General features: G+C 38.4%; 2 protein-coding genes across 2 annotated transcripts in view; both read left to right on the forward strand.

Annotated features, from left to right (window-relative positions):
- The window catches only part of LOC135204694 (zinc finger protein OZF-like), a 118,618-nt gene extending 103,068 nt beyond the window's left edge, over positions 1-15,550 (forward strand). The window contains exon 2 of the mRNA XM_064234852.1: positions 11,681-15,550. Coding sequence (XP_064090922.1) covers positions 12,031-13,263 — 1,233 coding nt within the window. The 5' untranslated portion in view covers positions 11,681-12,030 and the 3' untranslated portion in view covers positions 13,264-15,550. The remainder of the gene's footprint in view (positions 1-11,680) is intronic.
- The window catches only part of LOC135204517 (uncharacterized), a 624,442-nt gene that overhangs the window by 437,810 nt on the left and 163,908 nt on the right, over positions 1-22,724 (forward strand). The window lies entirely within an intron of this gene.

Genomic DNA, 22,724 nt, shown 5'->3' on the forward strand with positions numbered 1-22,724 from the left:
CCGTGCAATTATTATTATTATTATTATTATTATTATTATTATTATTATTATTATTATTATTACTATTATTATTATTATTATTATTATTATTATTATTATTATTATTATTCATTATTATTATTATTATTATTATTATTATTATTATTATTTTATTATTATTATTATTATTATTATACAATAATAATAATAATAATAATAATAATAATAATATAATAATAATAATAATAATAATAATAATAATAATAATAATAATAATAATAATAATAGTAATAATAATAATAATAATAATAAAATAATTCATGGACGACATCAAGCTGTATGGTAAGAGCATCAAGGAAATAGATACCCTAATCCAGACTGTAAGGATTGTATCTGGGGACATCAGGATGGAGTTTGGAATAGAAAAATGCGCCTTAGTCAACATACAAAAAGGCAAAGTAACGAGAACTGAAGGGATAAAGTTACCAGATGGGAGCAACATCAAACACATAGATGAGACAGGATACAAATACCTGGGAATAATGGAAGGAGGAGATATAAAACACCAAGAGATGAAGGACACGATCAGGAAAGAATATATGCAGAGACTCAAGGCGATACTCAAGTCAAAACTCAACGCCGGAAATACGATAAAAGCCATAAACACATGGGCAGTGCCAGTAATCAGATGCAGCGCAGGAATAGTCGAATGGACGAAGGCAGAACTCCGCAGCATAGATCAGAAAACCAGGAAACATATGACAATACACAAAGCACTACACCCAAGAGCAAATACGGGCAGACTATACATAACACGAAAGGAAGGAGGGAGAGGACTACTAAGTATAGAGGACTGCGTTAACATCGAAAACAGAGCACTGGGGCAATATCTAAAAACCAGTGAAGACGAGTGGCTAAAGAGTGCATGGGAAGAAGGACTAATAAAAGTAGACGAAGACCCAGAAATATACAGAGACAGGAGAAAGACAGAAAGAACAGAGGACTGGCACAACAAACCAATGCACGGACAATACATGAGACAGACTAAAGAACTAGCCAGCGATGACAATTGGCAATGGCTACAGAGGGGAGAGCTAAAGAAGGAAACTGAAGGAATGATAACAGCGGCACAAGATCAGGCCCTAAGAACCAGATATGTTCAAAGTACGATAGACGGAAATAACATCTCTCCCATATGTAGGAAGTGCAATACGAAAAATGAAACCATAAACCACATAGCAAGTGAATGCCCGGCACTTGCACAGAACCAGTACAAAAAGAGGCATGATTCAGTGGCAAAAGCCCTCCACTGGAGCCTGTGCAAGAAACATCAGCTACCTTGCAGTAATAAGTGGTACGAGCACCAACCTGAGGGAGTGATAGAAACGATCAGGCAAAGATCCTCTGGGACTATGGTATCAGAACGGATAGGGTGATACGTGCAAACAGACCAGACGTGACGTTGATTGACAAAGTCAAGAAGAAAGTATCACTCATTGATGTCGCAATACCATGGGACACCAGAGTTGAAGAGAAAGAGAGGGAAAAAATGGATAAGTATCAAGATCTGAAAATAGAAATAAGAAGGATATGGGATATGCCAGTGGAAATCGTACCCATAATCATAGGAGCACTAGGCACGATCCCAAGATCCCTGAAAAGGAATCTAGAAAAACTAGAGGCTGAAGTAGCTCCAGGACTCATGCAGAAGAGTGTATCCTAGAAACGGCACACATAGTAAGAAGAGTGATGGACTCCTAAGGAGGCAGGATGCAACCCGGAACCCCACACTATAAATACCACCCAGTCGAATTGGAGGACTGTGATAGAGCAAAAAAAAAAAAAAAAAAAAAAAAAAAAAAAAAAAAAAAAAAAATAATAATAATAATAATAATAATAATAATAATAATAATAATAATAATATTATTATTTTTTTTTTTTTATTGTTAGGCAGGTGATAGGCCTGTAGTTACTGGCTATATTTCCCTTACTCTTGTCTTTCTGGACTAAAGATGTTCGTCCTGTGGTCATCCATTTGGGCGCATGGTGATTTGTGATACAATGCTGGAGTTGTTCTGCTATTCTTGGGTGTAGGGTCTTGAAGTTTTTGAGCCATTATCCATGGAATTCATCAGGACCTGGGGCTTTCCAGTTGGGCATTTTCTTTAGTTGGTGTCTGACTGTGTCTGTCGTGATGTCAGTGAATCTTTGTTTTATTCTCCCTGTTTCTTCAGCCTTGACTTCCTGGAGCCATGTTGCATGTTTGTTGTGTGATACTGGATTGTTCCATATGTTTTCCCAGAGTCTCTTACTTGCTTCGGCGTCAGGAATTTCTTGGTGGTTGTCTTTCCCTCTTAGTTGGCTGTATAGTCTTTTCTGGTTGGCTCCGAATACTTTGTTCTGTTGGTATCCCTTATTCCTGTTCATGTACCGTTGGATCTTATGTGCTTTGGCCTTAAGCCTCTGTTTTACATCTTCTATTGTGTTGTTTAGTCCCCTCTCTTGTACTTTGTATTTCTCGTTGAGTTCCTCCCTTGTTTTCTTGCTTCTTAGTCTTTTTTCTGCCATCTCTTTCAGTTTACTCAAGTCAGATCTCATCACAATGATTTGCTTTTCCAGGCGCCTTTCTGTTGGGTTGGTTGTGCTGGTGGTGTTGGTGTTCGTGTCCCCATCAGTTCTGCTACTAATCTTGCTCCTGCATATGTCAAGTTATTTGTTTCTGTGATATTGGTGGTGTGTATTAGTCTCATTATTTCATTGACCTCACTTGTTTTCTCCCTTAATTTCTTGGTGTTGTAGGCTTTCATGGGGTGATCTTTGTTCTCTCTATATCTGGCTTCATCCATTGTCTGATCTTTTCTACCCATTCCGTCCTGTCTGTTACTTTGTCGGTGTTTCTTCATGTGTCGTTGTTTGATACCTCATCATCCCTGTCGTCTTCTGTGCCATCGTCTCTCAGTTCGTCTTCTTGTAATTCGTTGCCGTGTGTCATTTCCCTTTCCAGTTACTCTCTTTCTGTTGGGGAGAGCCAGTTCTTCTCTTTATGTTCCTTACTTGGTCTGCCAGCCTCTGCTCTGTTTGGTGGGTGTTATTCCTCTCATTCCAGATGTTGACCAACCTTCTTCTATATCCTCTCTCCGTCGGGTTGCTTCTGATGTAGCATCTCCATATTTCCTTATTTTCTTCTCTTGTCCATTTCTTCCTCTGGTTTGCTTCTGTAGCTCCTCTCTGGTTGTTGGTTACTGTCGTTGTGGTGGTCAGCTGCTGGATGACGACCTCCAAGTACCTGACCGTCTTCCCCTTCAATTGGGCTGAATACCTGGCTGCCAGACGAAGCTCCTCTGTTGCCAGAGGTTCCATTTACGTCATTGTCGTTGAATCCTTCATTTCTTTCCATCATTGCTGAGTTTTGCTATTTAACCCATAGCTGGACCCTACCCCATCAGGAATAGGTACTCATTTACAGCTGAGTAGACTGAGGAAATTATGGTAAAGATCCTTTCCCAAGGATCAACACCGAGGAGAGCGGTCACCCATCCAACGACTGACCAGCCCCAATGTTGCTTAACCAGTCAATTGACGGCCTAACCCACTCTGCCACAGCGCCACACATATTATTATTATTATTATTATTATTATTATTATTATTATTATTGTTATTATTATTATTATTATTATTATTATTATTATTATTATTATTATTATTATTATAATAATAATAATAATAATAATAATAATAATAATAATAATCATATAATAATAATAATAATAATAATAAAATAATATAATGAATAATAATAATACCAATAATAATAATTAATAATAAAATAATAATAATAAAATAATAATACCAACGTCCCCGTAGACGAGACCATACAAATGATCTTGGACAGAGTTTACAGGAACCCCGGCACTCCCTCCTTAAACATCTCAGAGCATGCCCTTCGAGCCCTGCTGGAAATCTGTACTAAGAAGGCCCCTTTTGCTGATCACCGCAACTGTATGTACACCCAGATCGACGGCGTGGCAATGGGATCTCCCCTTGGGGTCCTTATCGCCAATTTCTATATGGGTACCGTCGAAGAGAGGGTCTTCCAGAATTCCAACAAACCGAGGATGTACGTGCGCTACATTGATGACACCTTCGTCTGCGCCGACTCCCAGGATGAGATAGAGCAGCTGCGACGTGCATTCCATGACCACAGCTGTCTCATGTTCACGATTATGAACATTGCAAAGACCGCCGCCTCCCCTTCCTTGACATTCTTGTCGAACAGCGAGATTCCAAATTCAGCATGAAGGTGTACACGAAGCCGACGAACCTGGAAATGTGCATGAACGGTGAGAGCGAGTGCCCTGAGAGGTATAAGCGCTCCACTAGCAGCGCCTTCGTCAGAAGGGCCCACTAACACTGCTCCTCCTGGAATGACACACACAGTGAGTTGGGGCGCGCCGCCCAGGTCCTCATCGACAACGGACACACCAATCGTGTTGTTGATGAATCTATAAGGAAAAATATGGAAGCCTGGTACCACCAGGAACCCCGCCCCGATGTTGCAGAGCCCATCAAGCTTTTCTACAAGGGGCACTTCTACCGGAGGTACAAGGAGGACAAACAAGCTCTCAAAAAGATCATCGACGACCCAGACAAAAATATTAAGTTAATTATATATTATAAAATGAAGAAGACGAGCAGCCTGGTGATGAGAAACAACCCTTCGGCGCCCTTGCAGGATCCCTTGAAGAAGACGAGTGTGGTCTACCGTTACACTGCCCCGTCCGAGGATGCCTCGGCAAATATGTCGGTATGACCTCCATGCGTTTCTCCAAGCGAATCTCCTGCCACGTTCAAGAAGGGGCCATCTTCAACCACGCCAGAACTCCTCATAACAAACGGATAAAGAGAAATGATATTATTCCTAATATCGAAATAATAGACCAGACAACTCATCCCCGACGTCTGCGCCTCCTAGAAGCCCTCCATATAGGCAAGGAGAAACCAAATCTTAACATCACCCAAGAAACGTTTCTCCTTCCCACCGCCGCCCAGAGAGCAGAGAACGACCCCCCGACAATACCAGATAATCAGGAGCCCCCACGGGATGACAGGATTCCTGCTATGGACGGAATTCCTGTCGTTCATCCCCAGGCACACTACTGTGGCGCTCGCACGAGAGAATCCCCGAGACCTTCGAGGCGAGATCCACGACTTTGTCCAAGACCGGCCAGACCAATGAGAATGCAACTCTAGGTCCAAGCTGCTATAAATACCGCCCCACAGACTTTCTTGCTACAGTCTCTTCAAACGACTCGTCCGAAGATGACCTGCGAGAAGGTCGAAACGTCATGTGATACCAGATATACCAGCTATACCAGCACCAATACCAGCCCTTAAACCGAAGACGAACCCGGCCCCGAACTGAACTACGCCTACGGAATAATACCAGCACTGACGACGACCCCTGCTTGACCAGGACCTGATATCCTGTTCCAATAAAAGATTACCTTCAGCATTTATAATTTTTGAAAATTCCCAATATGAATATTGGTCAGTTACTCAGAAACATCGCTGAGCCTGAGAAGCGAATTGTAAGGAAAATAGAAAAAAACAATATATAAAATCAACTCGCATAATTCTGCCATTCTTTTTAACAGTATGTGCCTAAAAGAGGTCTTCTACCAATTAATAATAATAATATAATAATAATAATACTGAATAATAATAATGATAATATAATAAATAATAATAATATAATAATAATAATAATAATAAGAATAATAATAATAATAAAATAATAAATAATAATATGAACTGATGGGGATTCGAACACCAACACGACAGCACAACCAACCCAACAGAAACCAAAACACGCACCTCCTTGGAAAAGGCGCCTGGAAAAGCAAATCATGGTGATGAGATCTGACTTGAGTAAACTGAAAGAGATGGCAGAAAAAAGGCTAAGAAGCAAGAAAACAAGGAGGAACTCAACGAGAAATACAAAGTACAAGACGAGGGGACTAAACAGCACCATAGAAGATGTAAAAGAAAACAGAGGCTTGAAGGCCAAAGCACATAAGATCCAACGGTACATGAACAGGAATAAGGGATACCAACTGAACAAACTATTCGGAACCAACCAGAAAAGACTATACAGCCAACTAAGAGGGGAAGACAACCACCCAGAAATTCCTGAAGCCGAACCAAGTAAGAGACTCTGGGAAAACATATGGAGCAATCCGGTATCACACAACAAACATGCAACATGGCTCCAGGAAGTCAAGGAAGAAGAAACAGGGAGAATAAAACAAAGATTCACAGACATCACGACAGACACAGTCAGACACCAACTAAAGAAAATGCCCAACTGGAAAGCCCCAGGTCCCAATGAAGTCCATGGATACTGGCTCAAAAACTTCAAGGCCCTACACCCACGAATAGCAGAACAACTCCAGCATTGTATCTCAAATCACCAAGCACCCAAATGGATGACCACAGGAAGAACATCCTTAGTACAAAAAGACAAGAGTAAGGGAAATATAGCCAGTAACTGCCAATATTGTACAACTGTACAGTATTGTCATAGGTCAACAAGCAGAGGAATTGGTTTCCTTTCAGCTCCACATGTTGGCAATGCAGGTTCATGAGTGGGCGGTAGCCCGATCAGTAGAGCTGTCAGCCAGGTAAATCCCAGGGAACCAGAACATAGTGGCAGACAAGCTCAGTCACCATTGTCAGGAGATAGGGACAATGTGGTCCCTGCACCCAAGAGATTATAGAAAGATTGTTCAATATTTTTGGGTTTACTGCACAACAGTTCCTGGCATTCTGTTCTGTTGTGCCAGACCCATGGACAGCAATAGAAGACACTTTCCAACACCCATGGGACAATCTCCAAGGCCTATGCTTTTCTTCCATTTTGTTTGATTCATTGGGTGATCAGCAGGGTCATGATCACCATCACCCCAAATCTCAAATGACCCTAGTTGCTACCAAGTGACCACTTGCCGAGTGGTATCCAGACCTGCTAGCTCTACTTTCCTAGGTACCAAGAGAGATTCCTGCCAGCCGCTCATAGAGAGGTATCACCAGGCTGTGAGGGAACTGCCACTTCACCCCTGAAGACTATCCACCATCTCTTGCGAGAGGTATTTTCTCGTCACACAGCGACCAAAACGTCTGAATACCTTTGTAAATCTTCAGTGGCTGTGTGCCAGGGGAAATGGGTCGTCTTCTGTTGTTGGTGTCGTCGATGGGGTATCTATGGTCAGATCTCCTTTTCAGCATGTCGCAGACTTTCTTGTCTTTCTTCGCCGAGAGAAATTTCTCTCTGTGTCAGCGTTCAGGGGCTACAGAGCTGCCCTTGGACTAATCCTTTGTTTGAAGAGTGTCGACATCTCTTCCTTTTGGAGATCTCCATGCTGTTGAGAAGCTTCAAACAGTCTTGGCCTCCCAGGGAATTCAGTCACCCTGAGTGGGATGTGACTCTTGTCTTACAGAGCTTGACTTGTGCACCCTAGCCTTTACGAGAGTTGTCAGACAGGGTTCTGACCTGTAAGCCTATGTTCTTGCTTACCCTGGCATTGGCAAAGAGAGTTGGTGAACTTCATGGACTTTCTTTCAGTGTTAAAAACTGAAGGGATGAGAATCTGTCATGCTCTAGTTTGTCCCAGAATTCATAACGAAGACTCAGAATCCATCGGTTCCTGACCCCAGATTCAAGTTCTTTTTTATCCCCTTCCTAGAGGACTTTGCTGGTAGTGATCAAGACAATATACTACTGTGTCCAGTTCGAGTGTTGTGGAGCTATCTAAAGAGGTTTTGACATCTCCGTCCTGAGTGTCAAAGACTCTTTGTTAGTGCTGGCTCGACCAAGGAAGAGGTGTCCAAGAACAAGACTATTTTCTGGCTTGGTGAGAAAATCAAAAGAGTGTACTATACAAATGACAAGGTAGTTAGGAGTACTTTCTGAATAAGAGCTTACAAGGTAAGGGGCATTGGTCTGTCCCTTGCATTCTGGAGGAACCTATCATTTCCACAAGTACTAAGGGTGGGAGTGTGTTCCATGAAAACTACATTCACATCCTTCTACCTTTGGAACATTGCCCATGGGTTTATGGACACTTTTTCCTTGGGTCCTCTGGTGGCCGGTCAACAAGTTGTGTAACTCACCCAGCTTCCCTAGAGAGACAGGTAGCATCTCGCCTAAGTTGTTCAGTCACAAAGAGAGAGTGTGAGTGAGTGACTGGCCTCCTTCTTTTCCCTTTATTTTTTTATACCCTTCCTCGCCTGTAGGGCTGAGGGAAGGTTGGCGTGTGATGCAGGTGAGCTATATAATTGAGTACTGTACCCTGTCTATAATCTAGAAGTCTGTAGGTTAATAGGTGCATGCCCATCCCCTCTCTCTAGCAAAGGGAGAGAGAAGCTGACAATTAAATAAAACCCATTGGTTTTATTATTCTTTTATTGTCTCTGACACGAGGGGTTCATCAAAACCCTTTTTGAATAAATGATGCTATACATACCCATTACTTTGCAAGGCCCAAAAGACTGGCAGTTGAACATCACATAAGCTCAACAGGTCAGAGGCACAGGACTCCTTCTTCTGCTCTACATGACCAGGAAGGAGGCCCAGGTGAATTGAGGTACCAGTCAGTTCAGAGATTTACTCAGAATCCTTCCACCAACAAGTAAGTATGTAAAGAACGAAGGATTATATTTGTTTAGGAACAGACTACAAATATTTTAAGTAATTTGCATTTTTCTGAACATGCAAACCTACAGGTCTTCACATAAATTGCCTACCTCAAGCCACCCCTCATTCTGCTACCTGAGCCAAAAGGTTAAAGTGAAGCATAAGGGTTGGGTAGGCCGGACTCCCACCCTACTGTTGATAGTTGACCACTTTATTTAGAATTAAACGGCTGTTTTCCCAGCTTGCGCTGCAATTATATCCATGTGTAAAGACCTTCTGGTTTGTATATTAGGAAAAATACACATTACTTAAAAAAAATTGTAGTTATTCCACCTTTGCAGCATTGAAAACCAAAAGGGCTTTTTACTGTATTCATTTTTATTTATGTATGTATACATTCATGTAGAGTTTGGTAGGGCTGGAGTTAAATGTGAATATATTGTCATGTCGCAAGCCGTGCATATGCAGATACACTAATCAAGGAAATGCTATAATATGATATTTTCATAGGTATGCAAACATAAACCTTATATCATATCTCCCATTGCAGCCACCCCTCTTTGTTCATTACTCCTTCATAAAAAGCTCTGGTTTGTATAGCTCTGAAAAAATGTCATATCTGAAGAAATGCAGGAGCACATACATTCCAAGACTGTCATCAGTGTTGCTGGTCATAATAGCTACTCATGTATTGTATCCACAATAACAATCAGTGAAACTAATTTGAAAACTTTCATCTCTCTTCAAATTACTACTCAATTCACCCTTACTATTTTTTCTTCTTATTATCTACTCCATCTAAGGATAATATGGTGTTATGTATAGCTGGATCACATATAATTAAGCATTTGCTGTGTACTGCGCCCTTCCTGCTGTTACCCCACAAAATTATTATGCTGGTCTCTTGCATTTTCTATTCTTGGCTTTTGATTTGTTAATAAGACATGTTCATAAATAATTTGTATTGTAATGTCAAGCTAAGAAGGTTTACAGATGTGAGGTGGTAGGCATTAATATTAACCCTTTAACGCCGATTGGACGTATTAAACGTCGACGAAAATTGTCCGTCAGGGGCCGAACCGACATACGAAACGTCGACGAAAAAAGTTTTTTTTTTTTTTAATTTGCGGGGATGCTGGGAGTTCACGGATCAAGCTGTTGTTTTGTTTACAATCGTTACCCAGGGGCGCAAGCGCGAATTTCTTTCTTCTTGCACTAAAAAGCATCAGCGACACATTTCAGAAATTATATTGTCACTTTGACATAATTTTTGTACCATTTTATATTAGCCGTTATGTAGAGTTTTATATATGGAAATGTGTACAATTTCATGTAGAATACAACAAAAAACAACTCATGGTTGTAGCTTTTATCAGTTTTGAAATATTTTCATATAAAATACGATAAGTGCCAAAATTTCAACCTTCGGTTAAAATTGACTCGACCGAAATGGTCCAAAAACGCAATTGTAAGCTAGAACTCTTATATTCTAGTAATAATCAATCATTTACCTTCCTTTTACAACAAATTGGAAGTCTCTAGCACAATATTTCGATTTATGGTGAATTTATGAAAAAAAAACTTTTTCCTTACGTCCGCTCAGTAACTCTTCCAAAAAAAATCAGAAATTTTTTCGTCCGATTGTCGTAATGTTTGCACCATTTTAAATTAGCCGTTACATAAAATTTTATATATGAAAATGTGCGCAATTTAATGTAGAATACAACAAAAAAACAACCCATGGTTGTATCTTTTATCATTTTTGAAGTATACTCATATAAATAACAATGTGCCAAAATTTCAACCTTCGGTCAACTTTGACTGGACCGAGATGGTCAAAAAACGCAATTGTAAGCTAAAACTATTAAATTCTAGTAATATTCAATAATTTACCTTTATTTTTCAACAAATTGGAAGTCTCTATCCCAATATTTCGATTTATGGTGAATTTATGAAAAAAAACTTTTTCCTTACGTCCGCCCGGTAACTCTTCCGAAAAAATCAATAATTTTTTCGTCCGATTGTCGTAATGTTTGCACCATTTTAAATTAGCCGTTACATAAAGTTTTATATATGAAAATGTGCGCAATTACATGTAGAATACAACTAAAAACAACCCATGGTTGTAGCTTTTATCAGTTTTGAAATATTTTCATATAAATAACGATAAATAGAAAAAATTCGACTTTCGGTCAACTTTAACTCGACTGAAATGGTCGAAAACTGCAATTGTAAGCTACAACACTTACATTCTAGTAATATTTAACTAATTACCTTCATTTTGCAACAAACGGGAAGTCTCTAGCACAATATTTCGATTTATGGTGAATTTTGAAAAAAGCTTTTTTTTATGTCCGCGCATTACGAATTCATGCATCATATTGTCATAATATTTTCTCTGTGTTGCTTTGATTGTTTTACAATTTGTTATATACCAAAATCATTACAATTTAGTGTACAATACAACGAAAAAATAATTAACTCACTAGCTTTAATCGTTTTGCTCACAGCATGATTTGTATACAATTATATATGAAATTTTTTTCACGCTGTCATATATTCCAATATTTATATATGATAATGATATTTTTTTTTATTTCTGATGGTTGCATACTAAACTTCAGGCATGACAAAAAAGGAGCCAAAAATGAACTCTTAATCTTGAAAATTAAAGGGGCTGTGATTTAAAAAAAAACCTTTTTTTTTCCGCTTCGGCTCTCACTCGCGAACGCTGCCGGCATACGCGAGACACTTTCGGAAATACCGGCTCGGCGTTTAAGGGTTAACTGTTTATCTATTGTTGTATTGTTGCCTCAGGAATGTTTTGATGCTGTGTCTGGACAACGTTTGGTAGGATTGTATTCATGTTTGGATAGAACTATCAAATGCACGCTTTGTTAATCGGCCTGAGACCTTTATGGGAACCTGAATTGAATTTGATCTATTATTTTGCTGATTCAGTTCTGGCATTATGTTTCCTAACTCTGTGGTGCATTGTTTGATTTCAGATTCTCCCTCAGAAGAACCTTCCTTCCTTCGTCAGTTTTGATTAGCATCAGGATTTTGGGAAATGCATTTTGTTTAATGGTACTACTTGGAACATTACCAATAGCAACTCTTAAAGTGTATGAGACAGCAGTGAATTATTGTATGCATATCTAACAAATTTAAACAACAAGTAAAATTTGTTTTGAATATTAGATTCACACATCAGCAGTGACATCTGGTTGTAGTCCTTCAAGATATTGTACTTAATTTTTAACAGATTTATTCAGTAATTATTTGTTAACAATTTTATGTTAAGAGTTGTGAATTGAACACATTGTCATTACAGAACAGGACAGGGCATAAGGCTAAAATGAATCTAGAACATTCTTTAGAATTTCCTTTGAAAAGTGAAACTGAAGGTGCATTATCACTGCCTTCCATAAATCAAGAAAACAGCAACATGGCTGCCGTTAGTGGAACCAGTGATGAAGACTTTTTGTCTCTGGATCCATTTATGGACATCAAAATAGAACCAGAGGAATTCTGTGAGTCTAATGAAGATGATGAATATTCATATGAAATGAATTCAATAGTGAATGAAAAACATCCACAAACTTGCAAAAAGGAAGTAAAACAAGAAAGAAGGAATATTCACAATGGAGAGAAGCCTTTCGTATCCACTGACTGTGAGAAAGCATTTTACAAGAAAATTAATCTTACAAATGATATCACAAATCCTACCAGAGAGAAATTCATATGCAATGACTGTGGGAAAGCATTTTCCTTGAAACATAATCTTATAGTTCATATGAGAATCCATACAGGAGAGAAGTCATTCATGTGCAAGGTATGTGGGAAAGCATTTTCTCAGAAACCACATCTTACAAGTCATATGAGTATCCATACTGGAGAGAAGCCATTCATGTGCAACATATGTGGGAAAGCATTTCCAAGGAAAGATCATCTTACACATCATATGAAAATCCATACTGGAGAGAAGCCATTCACGTGCAAGGAATGTGGGAAAGCATTTTCCCAGAAACAAAGTCTTACAAGTCATATGAGATTGCATACTGGAGAGAAGCCATATATGTGCAAGGAATGTGGGAAAGCATTTTCCCAGAAACCAAATCTTACAAGACATATGACATTTCATACCGGAGAGAAGCCATTCATCTGCAAAGAATGTGGGAAAGGATTTCCCCGCAAACAACATCTTACAAGTCATATGAGAATCCATACTGGAGAGAAGCCATTCATGTGCAAGGAATGTGGGAAAGCATATTCCCAGAAACAAAATCTTACAAGTCATATGAGATTGCATACTGGAGAGAAGTCATATGTGTGCAGCAAATGTGGGAAAGCATTTTCCCATAAATTATATCTTACAATTCATATGAGAACCCATACTGGAGAGAAGCCATTCACGTGCAAGGAATGTGGGAAAGCATTTTCCCAGAAACCAAATCTTACAAGTCATATGAGATTGCATACTGGAGAGAAGCCATATATGTGCAAGGAATGTGGGAAAGCATTTTCCCACAAACCAAGACTTACACATCATATGAGGTTGCATACTGGAGAGGAAAAAGAAACAACATGATAAAATAAACCAGTTAAGGCAGAGATCTCTCAAATGACCAACTATATGAGAGATCAAAATCACTCACAAAATCTGCTCAAGAAAATAAGGAAAATAAAGAAAAAATACAGAATAGGGGATGAACAAATGAGTGGAAAACTGGCAGATCACCAAGCCAATATAAAGGCCCTAGCTTCACAAATAGGAAAAAAACAACAGAAGATGAATGTAAAACAAATAAATAGGCAGTTTGGTGAAAATCCAAAGATTGTGTATAGGTACATCACGAAAGAAACAGTAGAGGTACGAACACCTCCGAGCAAGGAATACCTAGAGAAATTTTGGAAGCCACTGTTTGAAGACCCTAGACAACACCAAGAGAATTCATGGATTGACACCATTAGGCAGAAGAACAGCCAGAAACAGCAAATCCCACCAATAAGGTTCACCATCGAAAGAGTAACAAAGAAAATAAAAGAATATAATGATTTCAAGACTACACTCAGCAGAGTGGCTCACAACAAGAAGCACCAACCTTCTCCCTAAAAATATAGGGCCATCTGCTGCCTATCAACAACCTACAAATGAGTCACAGGAGTCATAGCAGGCGAGATCAATGAACATCTAGATCAAGACAAATATACAGAAAAAGAACAAAAGAGATGCACAAGAAACAAACTAGGTACTAAAGATCAACTGCTAATAAACAAAATAATATTAGAAGATTGTAAGAAGAAAAGGCAAAGGAATCTTAATATGGCTTGGATAGATTACAAGAGGGCATTTGACACTGTGCCGTGCACCTGGATATTCAAATGTGTGGAATTAGACAACATCAATGAGGAAATAAGATCTTTCTTGGCAGCTCAGATGAGTAAGTGGAAGACCACTCTCTGTCTAAGGGGAAAGCATTCCCGAAACTTTGGTGTAAATAAAAAGAAGAAATGATCTCCAGTATTCTTGCTGTCCTGTTCATTGTCAAACTTAAGCTTACCAGGAAGGAGGGCCAAATAGTAATTCCAGACATAAAGATCCAAAGAGGAATATTCCAGGGGAACAGCCTTCCACGACTTCTATTCTGCTTGAACATAGATCTGCTTAGTAAAATCTTGAACAACATTAACACTGGCTATGACCTAGGCAAAAGCAGGAGCAGAAAAGAATATAAAAGAGTGAACCACCTGCTCTTCATGGATGACCTGAAGTTGTTTGCAGACTCAGAAGAAAAATTGGAAGAATAAGTTAGGACAGTCCACCAATTCTCAAATGACACCTGCATGGAATTTGGGTAGGACAAGAGTGCCACGAGTACAATAAAGAGAGGGAAGAGAGTAACATCAGAAGGCATAAAGGTAGAGTTAGGCATATCTGTTGAAGACCAGGCAGAGGAGTAATTGGGAATAGAAGAAAACACTGGTATAGAACACAAGAAAGTGAGAGAAAAGATAAAGACAGCATACATCAGCCTCTTAAAGAATTAACACCAAAGAACAAGATCACTGTCATAAACCAGCTGGCAATAATACCATTGGTGACATGTGGTTTTGGCATTATAGACTGGCCACAAGGTGAGTTAGACAGGATGGATATTAAAAGATTCTCACCCTACATTAAGTCACATACAGACACCAGTGTATGGACATAATATACCTCCCTCACAAAGGTGGATTAGGCCTAGCTGAGATCAACCAGGCCTACAGAGCAGCAATAATAAGTCAAGGGTAGTACTTAAAAAGCTCTGAGGATGAAAACATGAAAAAAGTGTTGCAACACCATAATGGAGCCCTGAGCCAACTAACATCAAGCCTAAGAACTTTGCAGGAGATCTGCTAGAAGACACAGAGGGCACTGAACAGACTCCAGCAAAAACGATAGCCAGGAAGACCAAGCAGAAATACAGTCACAGAGAGGAGAAACTTAGAATGGAAAGGTGGAAAGACCATGGAAGGGCAGGAAGATTTCAAGACGAACTGGAAAAAGTTACATAGACAAAGAAGAGTCACTCAGATGGATAAGAAATGGAGATCTAGGTTATGATGGAGAAAGATTGATAATAGGAGCACAAGATCAAGGCTTCCTGACAAACAGCTTCAAGAAAATGGCGGGTATATCAGCAAATGACCAGTGTAGGTTTTGTCATGCAGTGGGTGAGAATGTGAATCATCTGATATCAGCCTGCAAGACCCTGCTTACAGATGGTCACTACACAGCCCGCCACAACAAGATCTGTAAATATATACATTGGAAAATATGTAAAGAATACAGAACTGAAGTGAAAGAAAAAGTGTGGGAGCATGAACCAGATCCAATCTCCAACAGGAAGATATATGCAGGAGGTGCTATAAGACCCTGGATATTGTCAACTGGAACAATGAGGAATAAACCGCAAAGCTTATAAATGTGACAGTACCCAGTGACTTTGGCCTCAATAGAGCTGAAAGGCATAAAATAACAAAATGCCAAGACCTGAAGAATGACCTGAAAAGCACATGGGAACTGAAGGAAATAGAAAAAACAATACCTTTGGTGGTAGGAGCAACAGGACTTATAAACAAAAACCGGAGAAAATATCTTCAGGTTAAACGAAATTCCCCAGTATAAATGAGGTGCAGATTGCTGCCCTCAAAGTAGTGGTTAACACCTTGAAACGAGCCCTTGGATATAAGGCTAGTGGAATATGAAGGTGCAATCATAGACCCCAGGCTGGAGCCCATTGCACCCCTGATATAAATTGAAAATTAAGAATAACATAAGCCAGAGAGAAACCACATTGTTGCTCTAAATGTCAAAGAAGTTTTTCTCAACCAAGTCCTCTCAAAAGACACGAGAATTCACACTAGACAGAAACTGTTTACTTGATCTCTGTCCAAGTAGTTTTTATTGCATGATTTTATTTAACTTGACTCCTGCGTCTGTTTTGAATGAAGGTGTCTCAAAAGGTGTGTGAAAACTCATGCTAGAAAAAAGTCATATCCTGTATCTGCACTTGGTTTCATCTTAGAATGAATGTATTAACTCAGAAGAAAGACGATGTTGAAACAGTTTTTCTCTTGTAGATTCATAACATATGTGAGCACTCATGGAGGATAGATATTGTTCTTTTACACTGCATGTTGTACTTCTGTCTTGTATTCTGCAAATCACAGTCATTGGTTCTGAATGCCAGACTGTTTTTCAGGTGTCAAAATGTACAAGCAAAGTCACTCATCAGAGAGGATGTTCAGTTGCACTGACAGATTTGTTAATGTTTTGCACCCCAAAGTAAGTTGCACTTGATGTTGAGATAATTATTGTGAACTTGTCTGCAAAATCTATAGAAAAAAAAGGCAACAGCAACCTAAGGGACGATAAAAAGAAAAAAACACATTGATATTTTTATGATTCAATTCATGACCATCATCATTGCTGTTACTCAAAGAAGAAAAGGAGAATCTGGAGGAGGGTCTCACTGAAAATGCAGATGAAGGCTCTTTATTTGCAGAGTCTTTTATTAGAAGTCAAGCCAGAGCCAAAGTATTTTGGCTAGAGTGAATTTGATGCAAAATGGTTGTGTAACCTTTATCCAAAGGTAAATTAAATGACTGTTTTTTTCTTACAATTGTTTTCAATGAACACTGGACAGTGCTAGGTTAAGAAACTTTCATTTGCCTTCTCCACCTTTCTTGTTCCTGTGTATTTTTTGAATGATTTCCAAGTAAAGAATTAGTATTGTCTTTGGCTGACATGAAGTTTTCTTCCTTTTGTTATTCAGCATTGTGCATATATGCACTTGTATATGTAGTTGTAAGCTTGAATATTACCATGAAATGTTATTCTTAGTGGAAATAGAAAGGATTGATATCTTCATTAAACTTCAATGAAATTCAGGTGTATTTTTTACATGATTATTTTGTTATTTGTTCTTGGTTTTAATCTTCTGCAAAGAATGTGAAACAGTATTTGTATAAATCATAATACCTTGTATTAGCTCACTAAATACTACAGTGGACTGTGTAGTATTTTGTTGTAGGTTAACCAGTCTGAAGTGTTGAGACTAGACTAGTTATGTAAATGACTAAAGTAATGTGTTATTCTGATTAGATTAAACCTCTTTTTATTATTTCATTTCATTGTATAAACTTTTGAAAATACTGATAAATAATAAAAATTGTTTATACATAAAATTTTTCATTTGACCCCATTAACACTTAAATAGTAACAGAATAATATTCTAACTGTTTCTGTAGTTGGTGGTTAACCTCGAAAAGAAATGACTGTGCTAACTACTCCTTGGGACCTGTGGTGGCTGCTCAACAAATTGTGTATCTAACCCGGCTCTTTTATCGGAACAAGGTTGCATCTCGCCTTACATGTGCAGTTGTGGAGATGGGAGAATGAATGAGGGAGTGACTGGGTTCTCTGCCTCTCCGCCCCTTCAGCCTTCTCCTCCTTCGGGTGGAGAGTGGATCCGGCCGTCACATGCTGGAACTGTCGACTGATGCAGGGAAGTTATGCAATGGAGCAACCATTCTATTTATCTTTATAGAGTAAAGAAGCAATTGCCCCTTTCTCTTGCAAGGGGAGGTCCCTAACAATAAGACAAACCCTCTGCTTATATTTGCCTTACTGTCTTTCAACTCTCAGATTCATCCCAGCATGATTTTGTGTGGGGTTATGTCTCTTCCCTCATTTGAAAAAGCCCAGAAGTCTGGCGGCTCATCCCACTGTCTCTGTATTACTCTGATCAATTCATCAGAGGCAGACTTCTTCTTTTACCTGAAGATCTCTGAAAGACTGAGTTTATTCTTGATGCTTGGTTTCTGCATAATGAAGTGTGGGGAAAAATATCTAAACTATTATCATGACACTGGAGTTGAGGGGGAATTTATCAATGGCTAGTCCAAGTACCTACTATTATCCCAAATAACTGAAGGTGTGGTTGAAGGCATATTGACAGCAGCTCGAAATGCAATAATAAGCCATAAATAATTCTAGACCACTGGAGACCTGATCCGAATGTCTAGATGAAATCAAGTTGTATCTTGTTAGGGATTTTAAGTTCTTGGGGTTATTACACTTATAACATTTAAAGCTACTTATTATCCCTTGCCATACAGGTGACAAAGGCAACCCTTGTCACTTTGTTTCAGAACTTCAGTAATGAATGAACATTGTAGGCGGTAAATATAATCGCTATAGTGGATATTGATATGCTAATTTACAGAATAACTAAATGTTAAGACTTTAGTTTCACTGTCTTAACCTTCATTTAACCTCATGTCACCGGTCTACTTGGTCTTCGTGAACAAGCTGTCTGGAAGGTCAAGCGTTGGAAGAAGGTACCTATTGCAAAGCCATATTACGGCCCTCTTGTTAAGTCGAATGGAGAGGAGGGCCTAACCAAGGTAGGTAATTATTGTAGAGAAGTTTTTTCCTTTGGGTTTCAACATAATTTGCACAATTCAAGACTAAAGCCCTTTTAAGATGACTACATAATAACTAACGTATGCATGGAGGTTCTGCGACAACAAAATCGTTACTTACTACCTGTCATTAAACTTGCATGATGGACACTGTACTGTTTCTCCCGTCGCCTGCTGGTTCCTGGACTTCCTGTAGTCTTCCCTCAGGCTCTGGCATACTTGACCTTCAACTAGTATTGTTGATATTAACAGGAACATTAGAATTAAGATGTTTGGCCTGTGACAGGACAGTTGAATGTGTCTAAATTTATGTATAAAGCTAAAATTCTCGTAGCACCTAAAACTCATTTGTGTACTGGGTCAGAAATATCTCCTCTCTCTCTCTCGCTCTCTCTCTCATTTTGATGATAGTTTCGATATTTTAAAGTTAAAAAGTGTTACTACATGAAAGGACGAATGCTTCTTGAATCTTCATAAATTATTAAGGAACACTTCTACAGTAATTAAATGCTGAAAATGGCCGTTTTAAGGTTAACCGAAATGAGCGTAATCCTGCAATTTCAATTGACATATTATTTGAAGGCGGATTTTTTCCTTATTTAGAGCTGAAAATAAGTTAAATGAAGGAAATGATGCTTCCAATAATCGGCATAGATTAATATATGAATTAAAAGCTGAAGAAAAGAAGCGAAATGAGCATCATCAATCTCCCTCTATGTTTCCATTGGCGTCTTTAAGGGCGGGTTTTCCTAATTAATTTGATGCCTCCCAGTTCACTCTAGTCTTCTTCCAACTGCTCTTTCTCCTCCCCTTCATTCCTTCCACTTAATTGGTCTCTACTTCCACTTCGCCATCAATCAGGTTTCGATAAAATTACTGTCGTTCTCATCCCGTCAGAAATTCGTCCGCTGTGTCAGTTATCAGAACAGTGTGATCAGGAAGCCAGAAACAATTTATTTTACAGAAAACACATTTATATTCATTTATAGACTTTTAAGCATAAAAACAAGTATTTTTTCTTAATTCCCAGGGGACGACACACTGCAGACGTGTTTTTGAGGTAAACGAGTATAAAGTATAAAAAGGACAGTGAGATGAATTTTTATATAATATTTAATATGTATCAAAAGGGTTTGAGTTATGTGATTTGTAAAAACTGCCATTGCCTATTTTCATACATATTTAATCAAGGATTTCCGTAATTTCCACTAATCACCCTTGATAGGTAATGAGTCTTCATGATTTCCATAATCTGTCTTGTCTATCAAACGGAGAAATATTTTACGAATGAGTCCTACTTTAAATCATAGATTTAAAGTAGGACTTTATAGTTACAATATGCTGCTAGTTGGTTTAAACATTATTATTTGAGGTTAATCTTGTAAATAAATTATGCAATCGTCTTGACACTTTGATGTGCTTAAAACTGTGGTTTCATATATATCTTGAGTACCACTTTATCTTCAGTATGACGAATTCAGTGCTAAATATTTTAGTCCAGTTTCCCATTCAATGACGTCTTGGAAAAATTGTAGGTAGTACAAGAAGAAGACTCAACAAAATCTTCAGGAATATGAATTAATTAAAGGTAGTAGATCGTATATTGATTGACTTCTTAGATATGATTTAGTGTTTTTCTTTCTTTGAACTTTCTGTCAAGTTTGCAAGACTTTGTTTGACCAAACTCAGGATTCAGGGAAAACACCATTGAGATTTCCTGCTTTCATTGCAAATTCTCCTGACCTCTCCCTACCTCTCCCTACTTCACCTCCCGTGACCTCAACCTGCCTCTCCTCACCTTACCTCACTCCGGTGACCTCACCTCCCATTACCTCTCCTCACCTTACATTGCCTCCCATTATCTCACCCTACCTCTCTTCACCTTACCTCACTTCATAACACCAACACTGGCACTCTCAGTCCATAGAAAACTCCAAGAATAAAGACACAGGATCATCATCCTACGAGCACATAGGAAACTTGTTTATGCACACTGACCACATCCTCCTAAAAGCCAGTCAGAGAGTCCTAGTCTGAATGACTTCCTCAACATTGTTCAGTTGCCAAGATCAACCCAACCAATTATTCCATCTCTGATCAATAAAACACCAGAATAAATTCACGTCCAAGAATTCAACCCTTTTGTCTGTAGTTCTACAGAAACTTTATGACTGAGATTACAATGAAACATCTCTAACTTACGACTTACGAGTAAACTCCAGAAGAAAGTACCAACTACATATCTCAAGGAGCCAGTTTTCATAACTGGTATCATTCTCGTTTTGGTTGACACTTTTTGCATTTCTCACAAGCAACTCTCTTAGTCACACCTACTCAAATAGATGGGCATTTATATTACCAATGACAATGGCATTATTGGTAATGACATCACATATTGCTACATTCTTCTTTAAGAATAACAATAAACTCCTACTAACTAAACTGCAAATGTTAAAATTTAATTATTTAATTATTGGTCATTAGTATTACTGTTATTTATATCTTGATTATACTTTGCATAGTTACCAGGTTATGGTGGACACAACTGGAGTTGCCACTTTACATCAACCAAGAAAGATTCTGTTCTTTGTTATAGACAAAGTCCAGGGATTGAATCCGAAACGTTCTAACCTCAAAATCACCCAGCTGTTTTCTGGGCTCTATGAAAGCACCAACATCATTTTGGCTTTTATAAAGCAGCCTCATCAGTGGGGATTGTTTCAGATGCTACATAGCTTGAGATTACTGATTCAGACATTAAACAGACCCAAAACCTTTACATTATAGGTATGGAAAATAATGAAATAGTATACTGTATATGAATAATTATGTGTGCCTGTTTACATAATACTGGAGAGAATAATAATTTCAGAACAGTATATGTCAGTTATATCACCCCAAAATGCTGACATGTCAAGTAACTTTTGCACAAAAACGTTTTCACTTTCATGTTGCATACTCCATTTACATAAATATATATCTCTGATTCTATTATAAAAATCTACATGAAACAATTATTTTACCATGTTCATTTTATTGCACATCTATATAAATAAAAAATTACCATACCTAGTTGATTTCATTAGAAAACTTTAATATGAATAAAAAAACTGCAGAACATTTACATTAATCATCTCTTAAAATGTTATTCATTACATTAAGCAAGCTATGTAATACAAATAAATATACTACAATTTGTTACTACAGATACATAAAAATCCATTGTAACAAAATAAAAACCATATTCTTCGCAGTCAAGACACCTACTTTAAAAAAGAAGTATTTGGGAAAAACAATTATGCCTTGACTTGGCTACTCCTTCAGAATTTATAAGTGAGCACATCAAAATAAAATTTACCAATGACAAAAAATGAACGGTCTTAGTAGGGAGCAAAAACTGGATCACGGTGAAGTCAGAGAAGTTGGACAACTAAGCATCAGAAGTGTGACATTGTGAAAGGGATTTAAAGAGACACGGAGGTTGAATCGGGACATACAAAGGGTATTGGAAGAGGAGTCTGCCTTCGAATTCAGGCGGACGACAGGTAGGGGAGATGACAGGCATTTCTTGAAGAAGGGAGGCTAAGAAATAGGTGAAATGTGCTACGAAGAGGAGTTGGAAGGAATAGAATCAGAACCTCAAAAGCAGATGTAAGAGTGGGTGTATCCAGGAGAAAAAGTGGATGAGGAATTATGCAAATTACATATATAAAGGGTCAAAATGGACAAATAAATGATGATACAACACAAGTGATACTAGAATGACCGAAGCACTATTTCGAAAATATTCAGAATGAAGAGAATGAAAACAAAGTAGAGGATGCTGGCAGGACAGATGAAGCGATAGTGAAGAGGTGAAATGGGTCTTTGGAGGATAAAAAGTGTAAAAGCCACCACTGTTATGAATAACAAGCAATATTCTGGCTGACGTAAATATATGCAAACCTGACGTTGGAAGGTACACAACCTGAAGTGTGAGAACAGAGCTTCATAACTTTAATGCCCTTATTGTTCCTACAAATACGACCAAAAGAGAAATAGAGAAGTTTAAGAGCAATGAATAAGACTCGCGGTAATTAG

The sequence above is a fragment of the Macrobrachium nipponense genome, chromosome 47 (genome assembly GCF_015104395.2).
Source record: "Macrobrachium nipponense isolate FS-2020 chromosome 47, ASM1510439v2, whole genome shotgun sequence".
Taxonomy (NCBI): domain Eukaryota; kingdom Metazoa; phylum Arthropoda; class Malacostraca; order Decapoda; family Palaemonidae; genus Macrobrachium; species Macrobrachium nipponense.